At 53.7% G+C, this 12,404-nt stretch overlaps 1 protein-coding gene and 1 long non-coding RNA gene across 2 annotated transcripts in view; one reads left to right on the top strand and one right to left on the bottom strand.

Moving 5' to 3' along the window:
• Positions 1 to 2,763: 2,763 nt before the first annotated feature.
• LOC121104996 lies at positions 2,764 to 4,880 on the bottom strand. Its single transcript, XR_005837399.1, has 3 exons — positions 4,640 to 4,880; positions 4,320 to 4,427; positions 2,764 to 2,929 (listed from the first exon to the last, which is right to left on the bottom strand). It is a non-coding gene; the product is annotated as an uncharacterized LOC121104996 (long non-coding RNA).
• IGFBP4 (insulin like growth factor binding protein 4) overlaps positions 3,129 to 12,404 on the top strand; it is a 12,501-nt gene continuing 3,225 nt past the window's right edge. Inside the window, exons 1-2 of the mRNA XM_040640657.1 lie at positions 3,129 to 3,746; positions 11,530 to 11,687. Of these exons, the coding sequence (XP_040496591.1) occupies positions 3,398 to 3,746; positions 11,530 to 11,687 (507 nt within the window). The 5' untranslated portion in view covers positions 3,129 to 3,397. The remainder of the gene's footprint in view (positions 3,747 to 11,529; positions 11,688 to 12,404) is intronic.

Raw genomic sequence — 12,404 nt, 5'->3', positions numbered from 1 at the left:
CAGGAGGTGCTCTCAGTCCTCAAGGAGGCAACAGTCAGGTGGAGAAAACCAATGAGCAGCATGTGTACCCTATTTCTTGGGTTCCAGAACCCTTTCTTATCCATCATCTCATTTTCTCTTGCAATCATCCTGTGGGCTAAGCCCAACTATCTCTCTCTTGCTCTTTCTTTTTTTTATTTTTTTGTTTTTATTATGTTTTTAGGGTTAATTTTTTTTAGTTGTATCTTTGTTTCAAGAGCATGTAAAAACCACTGGAGAACTGAATTCAGAATTTTGGTGGTTTTTTTTTTTTTCTTTTTAAAATAGAGGATGAAATGACCCTTCAAGACATTAGGTGGGTATCCAAGGTCACACAGGTCTTAAGCGGCTGTGCTGTAACTTGAAGTCAGGTCCTCTGACTCCAAATCCTGCACCCTTTAGGTAGTCTCTACTGAACACCAGCAAGCCTGGGGCGGGGGGGACACTAAACCCAGTCCTCTGAGAGCCTCCAGTCTGCTGGGGGGAACACAAGTCCTGCCACCGGGGGAGAATTACAGTTTCCAGCAGGGTGGGATAGGAAGGAGCAAACACTATGTGCCCATTGTAGGCTGGGCAATTTGCACAAGCCACTCTTTTTCTCTCTCCCCTCCTCGCCCTTCTTTCTTTCTTATCACCAAGCCCCATTTTCCAGGTAAGGGCAGTGAAGCTCAGAGTAACTTGTTTCAGTTTCCCCAGTGAGTCTAGTGGCAAAGCTGGGATTGGAATCCAGGTCAGCCTGATGCTAATATCTGTGCTTTTTCCTCTACATTGGAAGATGGTTGGCTCACAAGTCACCTTCTCCATGAAGTCTTTCCATGCCTTGGATGTAGAACTGACCGCTTGTGCATCTGGGTCCCTGTGGTACCCCATATGGATGTCTCCCAGGGCACCTGCACAATTCTTAGGCTCCTTTTATTTATACGCCTGTCTCCCCTCTACTAGGCAGTGAGCTCCTTGAGGACAGAGTGATCTTGGCCATCTCTGTGTCCTCAGTATGTGGCACAAAGCCTGCAAATAATCAGCGTCCAGTAAATATGTGTTGCATGAATGATGGGGAGGTGCTTGGGGATGGCCTACTTATGTCTATTTTCCTCCTTCCTTGGAACTAGCCCAGACAGTGATATTGGGGGGGGGGCACCAGCAGATGGATGGGGGATGCTGGGGTAGAAGTCTGGGCACCTGTCTCACCTGGAGGCCTTTCTGGATTTCCCACACTCACCTGCACTCATGCTTCACCTCCAGGTACTTCTTTGCTTTCAGCCCAGCCTCTCCTGCACTCCTTCCTCCATGTTCCAGCACCTTTAGCTCTCCCAGGTTTGCTGTCTATGGGGCAAGTCTGGCATTGGTATCAGAACCATCCTTTCTGGTCCCATTTTACTCTCACAAGAGCTTTAAGAGTCAGGATAGGTGGAAATGACCTACCTCTATTTTATCGTTAGGGACATTCAATCTCCAAGGAGTGGTATCCATCTTTACACAGTAAGGTGGTGGCAGAACTGGGTTCAAGATGATGGAGGGGGATATGGCTGGGGGAAGTATCCTGAATGAGGGACAGGCTGGGCTTCCCCCAGGCACGTGAGGAAGAGAATCCCAGCATCTGAGCCCCACCAGAACTCTCCAGACCTTCTGCAGTCTTGATGATTGCCAGTAGGTGCCGTCAGTTTGCAACTTTTTGGTTCTGTCCCTACAAGTTCAGCTTCCAGCCCCTCTCTTCCTCCTATCACCTGGACAGTCTACACTTGGAGAAAGTAGGAGAGGGCCTAATTGCTGTGAGACTGCTGCCCTGGGAGAGGAAGCAGGAAGCAGGAAAACGGTCTCTGATCTGCACTCTGGCTTGGCTGCCTTGCTGCTTTCTAGGCTAAGCCAAGCCAAGCCAAGCCAAAATAAATAAATAAATAAAATAAAATAATAAAAAAAAAAAAATCCACAGTGGGTCACTGATTGCACCCTGACAGGCACTCTTACCCTGAAACCAGCTCCAGGACAGCAGAAGCCTTTGTGGGGAGGATGGGTGAGTACCTGGGGGACCAGAGAACCTAGGAGACGGGTCTCCGCTCAAATGTTAATCTAGGGTCCCTCCGGATCCCAGGACTGAGGCAAGGGTGGGGGAAACAGGCACCAACAGGATCTCACAGAGGGCCTAGCTAGCCCCAAGCACTAGCCCAAATAGCAACGCTGGCTGAATTAGGAAAAGGCACCCCTACCTCGAAATGCTTGGCTGCCATCTGCTGGAAAACTGTCATAACAGCTACAGAAACCTACAATGACCACAAGAGAAATGGTGCCCCCTGGAGTTGTGCGATGCACAATTTGCACACTGCGAGTGGCAATCTCCCTAGCCAATCCTCCTCTGGGGAGGGAGTCGGGCAGTAGAAGCAAACATCCAGGCAGGAAGAAGAGGATGGGCACCTCCTTCTCCAGGAGTTCGGTGGATTCAGTTCTCAGGAAGGCAGAGTGGACCAGGACCCAGATGAGCCCCGGCGAGATAGGGCGCGCGCGCGCAGGGAGGGGAGAGGGTACTTGGAAGAGCGAGTGGGAAGAGAGCCTACTAACTTCGTAGGGCCATGAGGCCCTTCTGGGTCCCTCGTTGGGTGCTTACTTCCCTTTCCCCACTTCACCCGACTTGGTCTCCAGTGGTTGGGACTGGAAGCACTAGGGTCGGGTGGAAAGGACTCTGGCCCGGGAGACTGAATCCGCGGAGCCCGGAGTCCGGGCTAGGAGGTCGCGTTCTTCGGGGGTGGGGGGTGGGGCTGCAGCCGCCTTGGCGGGGTAGGGGAGGAATCCTCCAAGGTTGGGGGAGGGGGCCGAAGAGCAGACCCTTGGCGTCTCCTTTTCTTTCTCTCCCTTCCCAGGCTCCGGTTCAGAGGCGCTCTCGGCGCCTGCCACGGCTTCCAAACTGCTCCGCTTCCTTCTGCCGCAGAAAAGGACTTTCAGATGTTGTAGCGGCGGCGGCGGCGGCGGCAGCGGCGGCGGCGACTCAGGACAGCGCCCCCTCCCCCTAACGGCCGCCTCTCCCCCCGGCGCCCCCGCTCCCCCACCTCTGGGAAGGCGCTGGGGGTGTGGCCAGGGGCCGGTATAAAGTCCGGGGGAGCCGGTCCCGGGCAGCCGCTCAGCCCCCTGCCCCCAGCCGCCCGCCGCCTGGGCCGGGCCGAGGATGCGGCGCAGCGCCTCGGCGGCCAGGCTCGCTCCCCTCCAGCCCGCTTGCTAACTTCCCTGGCTCCGTCCCTGTCCGCCCGCGGGGCCGCCCCGTCTCCCCGCGCCCTCCGGGTCGGGTCCTCCAGGCGCTCCGGGCGCTCTGTCGCCGTGTGTCCCTGCTGCCAGTCTGCGCGCGCGTTCTCCCCTTCCGCGCCCCGCGCCCGCGCCCCGTCTTAGCTCGGTCATGCTGCCCCTCTGCCTCGTGGCCGCGCTGCTGCTGGCCGCCGGGCCCGGGCCGAGCCTGGGCGACGAAGCCATCCACTGCCCGCCCTGCTCCGAGGAGAAGCTGGCGCGCTGCCGCCCCCCCGTGGGCTGCGAGGAGCTGGTGCGGGAGCCGGGCTGCGGCTGTTGCGCCACTTGCGCCCTGGGCAAGGGGATGCCCTGTGGGGTGTATACCCCTCGCTGCGGCTCCGGCCTGCGCTGCTACCCGCCCCGGGGGGTGGAGAAGCCCCTGCACACGCTGATGCACGGGCAAGGCGTGTGCATGGAGCTGGCGGAGATCGAGGCCATCCAGGAAAGCCTGCAGCCCTCTGGTAAGGTGCCCCTGTCCTTGCATGCCCTACCCGGTGTTCTCCCCTCGTACAAGCCCCTTCCCCATTCAGGCTGGCCTGGAAAGCCCTTGAAAATCTCCTGCGAGTTAAGGAGGAGGCAGGTACCTGGCAGGGCTGGACTGGCATGGGACAGGCTCACCCAAGGAAACTGCTGTTGAGTCCCTAGCAGCCTGTTGCCACCAGCAAGGAGGACTGTCCCAGCCCACCATCTCAAACCTCCCAAGGGTGCCTATTTGGGAAGAGAGGTCTCAATGGTAGTCCTGGTTGCTGGTGCAAGAGTGGAACATAAGCTGACCTGGTCCAGCCAGCAGCCTGCAAGTGAGCGGCCTAGGGCCAGATAGCTAGAGGATGGGGATGGTGGTCGTGGTGGCTTTCCCTTCCTGATCCTGGAACTTCCCTCATCCTGGCCACGTGTGAATCCCCAGGGGTCTAAGAAGCCAGGGCTTGGCCTTTTGACATTGTGGTGGGGTGGAGTGGGACATGCAAATTAAAGGGGCTTTGGGGGTGAGGGGCCTCAGAGTTGCCCCTCACCCCCAAAGCCCCTGGGCAGCTCACCTTGCTGTTTGAGAGGTATTGGGAAGACAGAGGTCTCTCTGCCAGGCCTGAGCACCCCATCCTGCTCTGGTATACAGGCACCCGCTCCTCTCTCCCGGCAGGTGTCATCTGAGGTGGCAGAAGAGAAGTAAGTCTTGGCTCCCAGCCCAGAGCTGTAGAAACCTAACGGGTGTGGGATAGGGAGTAGAGAAAGGAGAGAGAGAGGGAAGGAGAGGGAGAGGGAGAGAGAGGGAGAGGGGGAGGTGGGAGAGAAAGAGGGGGAGAGAGGAAGAGGGAGAGGGAGAGGTTTAGAAGGCCCTTTGCCCTAAACTCATTCTTACACTTTCTCTTTTTCCATTTCTCAGTGAGCCTCTCAGTTTCTTCTTATAATCGTTCTCAGTCTTTCGTTCTTTCTTACTCTTTTGTTATTTCCTGCTGAGTCTCTCAATCTCTAGTTTCACCACCAACATTCCTGTGTTCTCTCTTCCTCAATGTCTTCTCCCCGTTATCAGTTTCTCTTTCTCTATCTTGTTTCCTTTCTGTTTTTGCTGTCCTGCTTCTCTCTCGTTCTCCTCAGCCCCTTTCTGTTGCTCTTTCTCTCCATGTCTCTGTTTCTCTTTCTCTTTGTTCCTGTCTTTCTCTGTTACTTTTGGAATCTCTCTCTCTGTCTGCTTTTCTGTATCTCTGCCTCTGTTTCTTGTTCCCTCTCTGACTCTGTTTTGCTCTCCCCGTGCCTCTGTCTGTGTCTGTCTCTTTTCCTGGTGCTTGAAGCTTCCATTGTTGCAGTCCGGATGCTGGGACTCTGGCCCCAAGCTTCCTGCCCTGGGTCCCAGACCGTTCCACTTCCTCAATCCTCTGCCGCTTGTTAGCGGAGGAAAGCAGGATGCAGGGAAAACAGGAAGGAGGTGGACCCCAGGGGTCTGGGCCTCAGGCCTCTCTGCCCTTCCTGTCCCTAGGCAGTGAGAGATGGGTCAGCAGAAAACATTCTAGGACAAATGCCAGCCTGGCACCCGGCACATCTGGGAAACGGGGGAGGCGGGGTTCCTGAGGGAGTAAGGCACTGATCCTGGGGCATGGAGGTCGGTGCCAGTGGGAGAGGAGGGGTATTGGTACCAGACCAGCTTGGGAGTGAGGGCTGAGCCCTTGGGGACCTCTCCACCACTGGCCAGTGGGTATGTATCTGGCACCAGATTAGAATGGGTGCTAGCCTTCTCCTCTCTCACTGACTTGAACTCGGGGCAGAAGAGCCCTCAGAGGGTCTTGAGCACCCCTCCCTCCCTGACTGGGTAGGAGCACCCCATCCTGTAGTGGAGGAAAATCTAATCCCCTAGGGGCTTTGGGGGAAATGGTATGAAGTTTGTGATTGTCCTGTGGACATCATGCAAATTGGCCTTTATGTCCCCTTAGGATTAGGGGGTCCAGGTCTCTAACGTCCACCCCATCCCTCCTTGCCTGTCCTCTACCCATGCAGGGTATGCAAAGATCTGGAGAGGGAAAGGGCTAGCCTGGAGAACCCTGGGAAACTAGGTACCTACTAGGCAAGCTGTGTCTGTGCCTTCTCACCTCCTAGTCACCACAGAAGCATCCCCTGCGCCATGTGAAAGGTGCCCCCTAGAGTTGTGCGACAGCCCTGCAGGGTCGCTGGTGAGACAAGATGGCCAGAGCTCAGGCCTTATCCCCACTATTCTCTCTAGCCTTTCACTGTCAATAGGCCACTGTCCCTCCTAGGTCCCAAGGCTTGGACCCTCTTGCCTTGTGGATAGTTTGGCAGAGGGTATCAGGCTCCTCTTTCTGCCTTTTCGTCTTGGAGCTAAGCTTCAGCAGGTGACTGGGGGAGGACAACTACTTGGCATGCCCCTTCCCTTGGCCTGCTATGTCTAGCTGCCTACTCTTTGCCCCAGGAACGGATTTCCTCCTTCCATCTTAAGCGTCTGTCCCCTAACCTCCCCATAGCCCTCCTGTCCCAGCTTTCTGAGCCAGAAAAGGTTGTGGATTAACACTGCTTAGGCCCCCAGCGGTGGGGGTGGGGTGGGATGTGTGCGTCAGAAGTCCACAATGCTGCATCAGTGGACTGACCCTTGACTCATGGAATCTGGGGGAGTGGACAGCGGGAAGATCAGTGTTTGGACTGGGGCGCTCCTAAACTGTGCTCTTGGGTCTCTCTGGGACAGGGTTAGGGAACAGACAGACTGGGTTAATTTTTAGTCAACGCAGCAAATATTGTCCCCCTTACTTCAGTACTGGGAATCCAGTCATGTCATGGGAACAGGGCCTTCCCAGAAATTCTGTGCCTTGGGGGAGGTAGGGGGAGGAGGATGGCTGCTTAACATTTTTTCTTTAGTATTGGCAAAGCCAGAATTATTGGTGCCTCGGGTATCAGGAGTCTTTCCATTTAAAGACATAGGAGCTGCAGGGATAAGTCTGTCCTCCTTCCCCTCCACCCAGCCTACTACATTTCCTCATCTGTAAAATGAGATGACAACGGGACCTGCCTCACAGGCTTGGGGTGTCTGGCATGGAGTAAGAGCCCCATCGGTTAGAGCCATGATGAGGATGGTGACTGAGAAGAAGCTGAGAAGATTTCGGTTGAAGCTTAAATCCTCCTCTGATGCTGGGACTTTGAGGGACAGTAGGGCAACTGAGCAAAGTAGGGGGACATTCGGAGGAATTGAGAGGGGTAGGGAGGAACTTGGTGCTTTTTGCTGCTGTGAACATGGGAAGGACAGGCCAGCTTTCCTCCAGTCTGAGGTGGGCAGCGTGGCACAGCGGTGAGGAGGATGCCCCGTGAGCCAGACCTCGAAGAAAGGGCTGGGTGATCTTGGTTTCTCTAGACAGAGTCCAGAGGAAGAAAGAAAGGGCCTTTCTTGCAGGGAGGGGGAGTGAGCTGTAACTCCTGTGTCTGTCTGGTTGGGCCCACCCACCTCACAGCCTCACCCTGGGTGTCTTGAAGGGGACCGGGGCTAGAGTTGAGGAGGGACTCATGGGGTTGAAATCAGGCTGCCAGAAAGAGGAAATCCTCCAGCTTTGACCATGAACTTTTCAGCCAATGGTGCGAAAGCCGTGAAGTCTTGTCTCTCTCTGGGCGCCTTACCCTCGGTGGCTAGAGCAAAGACCAAGGTTTGTGCTGTGGTTCCGCGTTGTTGGCCTAGCTCCAAGCAGGGCCTGGAGGAGATGACCCGGCCTTCCTTGGAGGTCCCATCCCCTAAATAAGCCTTTCGGAGATCAGAAAGTCAGATCTTTCAGGGGGCTAGGTCCGACTCTGGGGGGACCCACAGGGATTAGGGTCTTTCCAGAGGGCCTCACCTGGGTGAGCAGTACCAGGTGGATGGAATTCCTGAGTAAGCAGGGACGTAGCGAGTATTTAGCTAGCTTTGGAGAGGGGAAGGTTAACATTTTTCAGAGGCCCAAGGCTATGACCCTCACCCTCCCAAACCCAGGGTCTAGGGGTGGAGCCTGGGGTGGATCCTCAGTCTGCCTGTTAAGCAAGGCTGGGCAAGGAAAAGTTACAGATTAAATGGAAAGTCAACAAGCCCTGGTGCAGGCGGAGTGCCCTGCCCCGGGTCTGTGTCTCTGCCCAGGGCAGGGTCACACTGTCCGAGTGCACATGGACGTGCATGTGTGGACCAGTGCGTGCCTGGACACGTGATTGTTTGTATATGTTTGTAGTTCTTGAGTCCTGGCCTGTTCTGTGTCTGTGTACATAGATATAGATATACTCCGTGTACCTGTGTCCCCATGAGAGTAGGTGAGCAGCTACTCTCCCTATCTGGTGCATTCTTCTCTAAGCTTAGGCATGAGGTAGGGACAGGCCGGGACCAGATCTGGAGAATGGCAGAGCAGCTGGAAGTTGGCATGCTTGGCGTTAATGAAGGATTGCTCTCCTCTGTGGGGTGCCCCTCTGCTGGGGTGAAGCAGTCTGGCCGAGGACAAGAAGGGTCCCAGTATGGCACTGATGAGTATCTGGGCTCAAGTATGTGTGTTTTGGAGGCTTGTAGGATTCTTCAGTTCTTCAAAAAATAAAAAAGGAAGCTTGCCTAGCAACAACACAAAAGTGGGGAAACCAAGGAGGGGGAGGCCAGGCACACTGACTGCTTAGCTTTCCCTAGGTAATCCCCTTAGTGTGACATGGGGCCTTACCCCCACAAGAGCATAAGCTATGCTTCCAGCCTTGCCCTATGGCCTTTGTGCTCCAGGTCAGTGAGCAGATCCAGTTGTCCTCTCTCTCTCTCTCTCTCTCTTTTTTTTTTTTTTTAAGATTTTATTTATTTACGAGAGAGAGTGAGAGAGAGAGAGAGAGAGTGAGCAAGCACAATCAGGTAGAGGGGCAGAAGGAGAGAGAGAGAGAGAAAACCCAAGCAGACTATGTGCTGAGCGCAGAGCCCTACCCCTACTTGGGGCTTGATCTCAAAACCCCAAGATCACGACCTGAGCCAAAACCAAGAGCCAGATGCTCAATTGCTTAACCAACTGAGCCACCCAGACACCCCAAACAGTTGTCCTCCTTAATCATGCCTCCTAAGTTAAGGGATCAATAGTTCATATATATCCATTAATAAGCCCCCAAGTGTTAGTCATCTGTGAACTTCAATTCACAGAAACTCAATGTTGGGAAGCCTAGTTGCAGTTACATTTCTACTCCAGATCTCTCTAGGTTCTTGAGACCTTTACCATCCCGATGCCCTACACGTCCAGGATGGGAGGCTCTCTACCTCCATTTGTTATAAAACTCTTGCTTACTTCTCAAACCTGAGAACATTCTGCCTGCTTACCAAGAGGAACAAGCATCACCGTGCAAAGTAGTGATTCCCTTTATGGCCGTGAAAAGAAAGCAAACTCAAAGGAAAGACCAAAATCTTTCCCAGGTTCTAGGGGTGCCCTTCGAATTAGCATCATGGGCTGTGGCAAATGAGTCCTTTTGATCCTTTCCAGCCTTTTCCGGGTAAAATGGTGGCACTTTTGTTCATGTCTCAGCTCAGCCTCTGTTCTTTCAAGATTTGGCTCTAATTCTTTTAGGTCTTCCATTTCCTCTTCCTCTCCATTATCCACTTCCAGCCTACACCCCTGAAACACTGTGACCCCTTCCAGAAGTCTTATGCTTTTGTACAAGGTGGATGCAGGGGCAAGGATCACTGGCCAATCTGGGCCTTTTGGCCAGAAAGGTTCCTTGGGAGGGTCTTCAGGGAAGAGCCTGGATCCCAGATCTTTTCTCTGGTTCTGACCTAGGGTTTGGGGTCCATCTTCTTACGGCCCCCTTGCCAATCCCGGTCTTCTGAAATTTACCCACATCTTTTGCTGCCTACATCACTGGGAGGTCTTGCTATAGTGGATTCTCCTTGGTCGGCTTAAGAACTTGATGTTTTCTCTGAGACTGGAGTTCCCTCCAGACTATGCTTTTGGATGTTAAATACGCAGAAAGATAGATTATTTCTATCTGCTCCATTTATTTATTTGTTTATATTTATTTATTTATTTAAAGATTTTATTTATTTATTTATTTATTTATTTTTTAAATGATTTTTTATTATATTATGTTAGTCACCATACAGTACATCCCCGGTTTCCGATGTAAGGCTCGATGATTCATTAGTTGTGTATAACACCCAGTGCACCATGCAATACGTGCCCTCCTTACTACCCATCACCGGTCTATCCCATTCCCCCACCCCCCAAGATTTTATTTATTTGACAGAGAAAGAGACACAGTGAGAGAGGGGACACAAGCAGAGGGAGAGGGAGAAGCAGGCTTCCCGCTGAGCGGGGAGCCTGATGCAGGGGCTCGATCCCAGGACCCTGGGATCATGACCTGAGGCGAAGGCAGATGCTTAACGACTGAGCCACCCAGGCTCCCCTATCTGCTCCATTTATTCCTTACCTTTGATTCTTCTTTCTAAACCAGCCCTCCACCCATGACAAAACCTTCCCATCCTTGGTGACTCAATTTTATAAATAACCTTTGGTATGGAATCTTGACAAAGACTTTCTGAAAGTCTAGATTCCTCCTTGCCTGATTTCCCTGTATCTACTTGCTTCCCCCCACACTGCCAGAACTAGGAGAATAAAAAGAGAACTAACCCCCCAACTGACTTTGGCTAGACGGAAAAATACCATTTGACCCGGAGGCAGCTCCGGGACTGCTGCCACGCATGGAGGAAGCTGCTAACTCCTCAGGAAAAAAATCCTGACGCAAACCAGATGTGACCTTTTGTCTGGCTGCCAACATCTGGAATGCTGGCAGGGGCTTTGCATTCAGGCCGGCAGCGAGCTGCCAAGCCCAAGCATTTTAGAGGTGACTCCGATCTGCAGAGAGGTCCTGCAACCTCTTTCTCCAGCTCAGCCCTGTATTCTGGTTTTGGCTGCCTGGAGGTTGGAGTAGTGGTTACAATTCTGGGACTTCTGGATCGGGTCATTCTTGATAGAGTCTTCAGGAGATCCCAGGGAGAGGGTGCAGGTCCAGCCTCACCACCCCCATCTCCGCATCCCCAGTGCCCTGGCTCTGGGCAATAGACTTTGGATGGAGTCTAAAGTCCAAGGATGGGAGATGTTGGGGTCGGGGAACTGAAAGGAGGTGTGAGGGTGTTTTTGGTCCTGCAGCCACACAGTGTCACACACACGCACACACACACACACCCACATTTTCACATGTAGGCATACACACCCACTCCCGCTTCTTCTCTCCTGTTCAGCCAATGGGGAGAGCCTTTTGGGCCAGATTTCTTATCCCTCATGGACATTCTGATTTTGGCCATGGGGAAGAGGGGTAGCAGAGCCAACAGATCTGAGGATCCCCTGGTTGGCTCAGCCAGATGCTGAAAAGAGCAGGAAAGGAGACAGGAAGAGAGAGCAGACGGAATGGGGGATAGTAGGAGGAGCTGAATGGAGGAGGGTGTGAGATCTGGTGGGGAGGCCCCTGCCTGCCTTAGACCTCCCTGCAGGGCCCAGGGGACCCTCCTGCTGTCTGCGCAGCTGCAGCTGGTGACTCATCTGAGGGCTGGACTGGGTGGGGTGAGGGACAAGTCAAGGACTTTAAGAGGAATATTCTCCTGCGGGAATCCCAGGAGAGTGGGCAGGAGACAAGGGTGTTGCTTTCATCCCCCCCCCCCCCAAGGTTCCCCATGCTTTCCCAGAGCCAGGCTGGAGAATCTCCAAGAAGAAAGCAAGGTGGGAGGCTGGGTTGGTGTGCTGCCCTGTCCTTTCCTGGTGCTGACCTTTCCCCATCTCGGCCTGACTGCAGACAAGGATGAGGGTGAGCACCCCAACAACAGCTTCAGTCCCTGCAGCGCCCACGACCGCAGGTGCCTGCAGAAGCACTTCGCCAAAATTCGAGACCGCAGCAGCAGCGGGGGCAAGATGAAGGTCATCGGGGTGCCCCGGGAGGAAGCTCGGCCCGTGGTGAGGACCTCTGACCTACAAATACTCATGTGCGCAGGCACACACACCACTGGCACCACCACTAGATCTGGACGATGTTCATTCGGCAAACGGTCGCTGGATGCCTGTTGTGTGCAAGAGGCACCTAGTATGCGTCATCAGGACCGAGAGAATCCTCATTCCTTTCCTTGAACCTCCTTTCCTCTCCATCAGTTATGTGTATATTGATGCAGTCGAAGCAGTTGTGAAGTACTGAACTACTTCTGTGCTGGTTTGTAAATAGTGGTCGCCCAAGCCTCCTGGTGTTTCTTAGCTCTTCTCTTGGATTCTCCATGCAGACTTTTTCAGTAACTAAGGGGTTAACACTAGCCACAGTAGGGGGCCTGGAGACCGTGCCCCAGGGTCTGGCTAATGTCCTTTCTGATGGATCTGTGCCTGGGTCCTACCAAGTTGTTAATTGTATGACATATGTAGGACATGTGTATGACATTGTATGACATCAGCTATCCCTCCTGCTTAGAAATCCGTCCCTTCCCAGCCACCTCCATAGGTTTCCACAACCCCTTCCCCACAAAGTCCCTTCCATTCACACCCTTCCTTTTTAGAACCTCTTTTGGCTCAGGATCCCTTCTTCAGTGTCCTTCTGCTCTGTCCACCAGGGTCCCCTGAACCCAGTGGGCCCTGCCCAGCCTCTGGGCCTTGAGCCTCCTTTCTGGGCCTTCAGTCCTGATCTCACCA

The sequence above is a fragment of the Ursus maritimus genome, unplaced genomic scaffold (assembly GCF_017311325.1).
Source record: "Ursus maritimus isolate PB19 unplaced genomic scaffold, ASM1731132v1 scaffold_24, whole genome shotgun sequence".
Classification (NCBI taxonomy): domain Eukaryota; kingdom Metazoa; phylum Chordata; class Mammalia; order Carnivora; family Ursidae; genus Ursus; species Ursus maritimus.
This window is presented reverse-complemented; position numbering and strand designations above follow the sequence as displayed.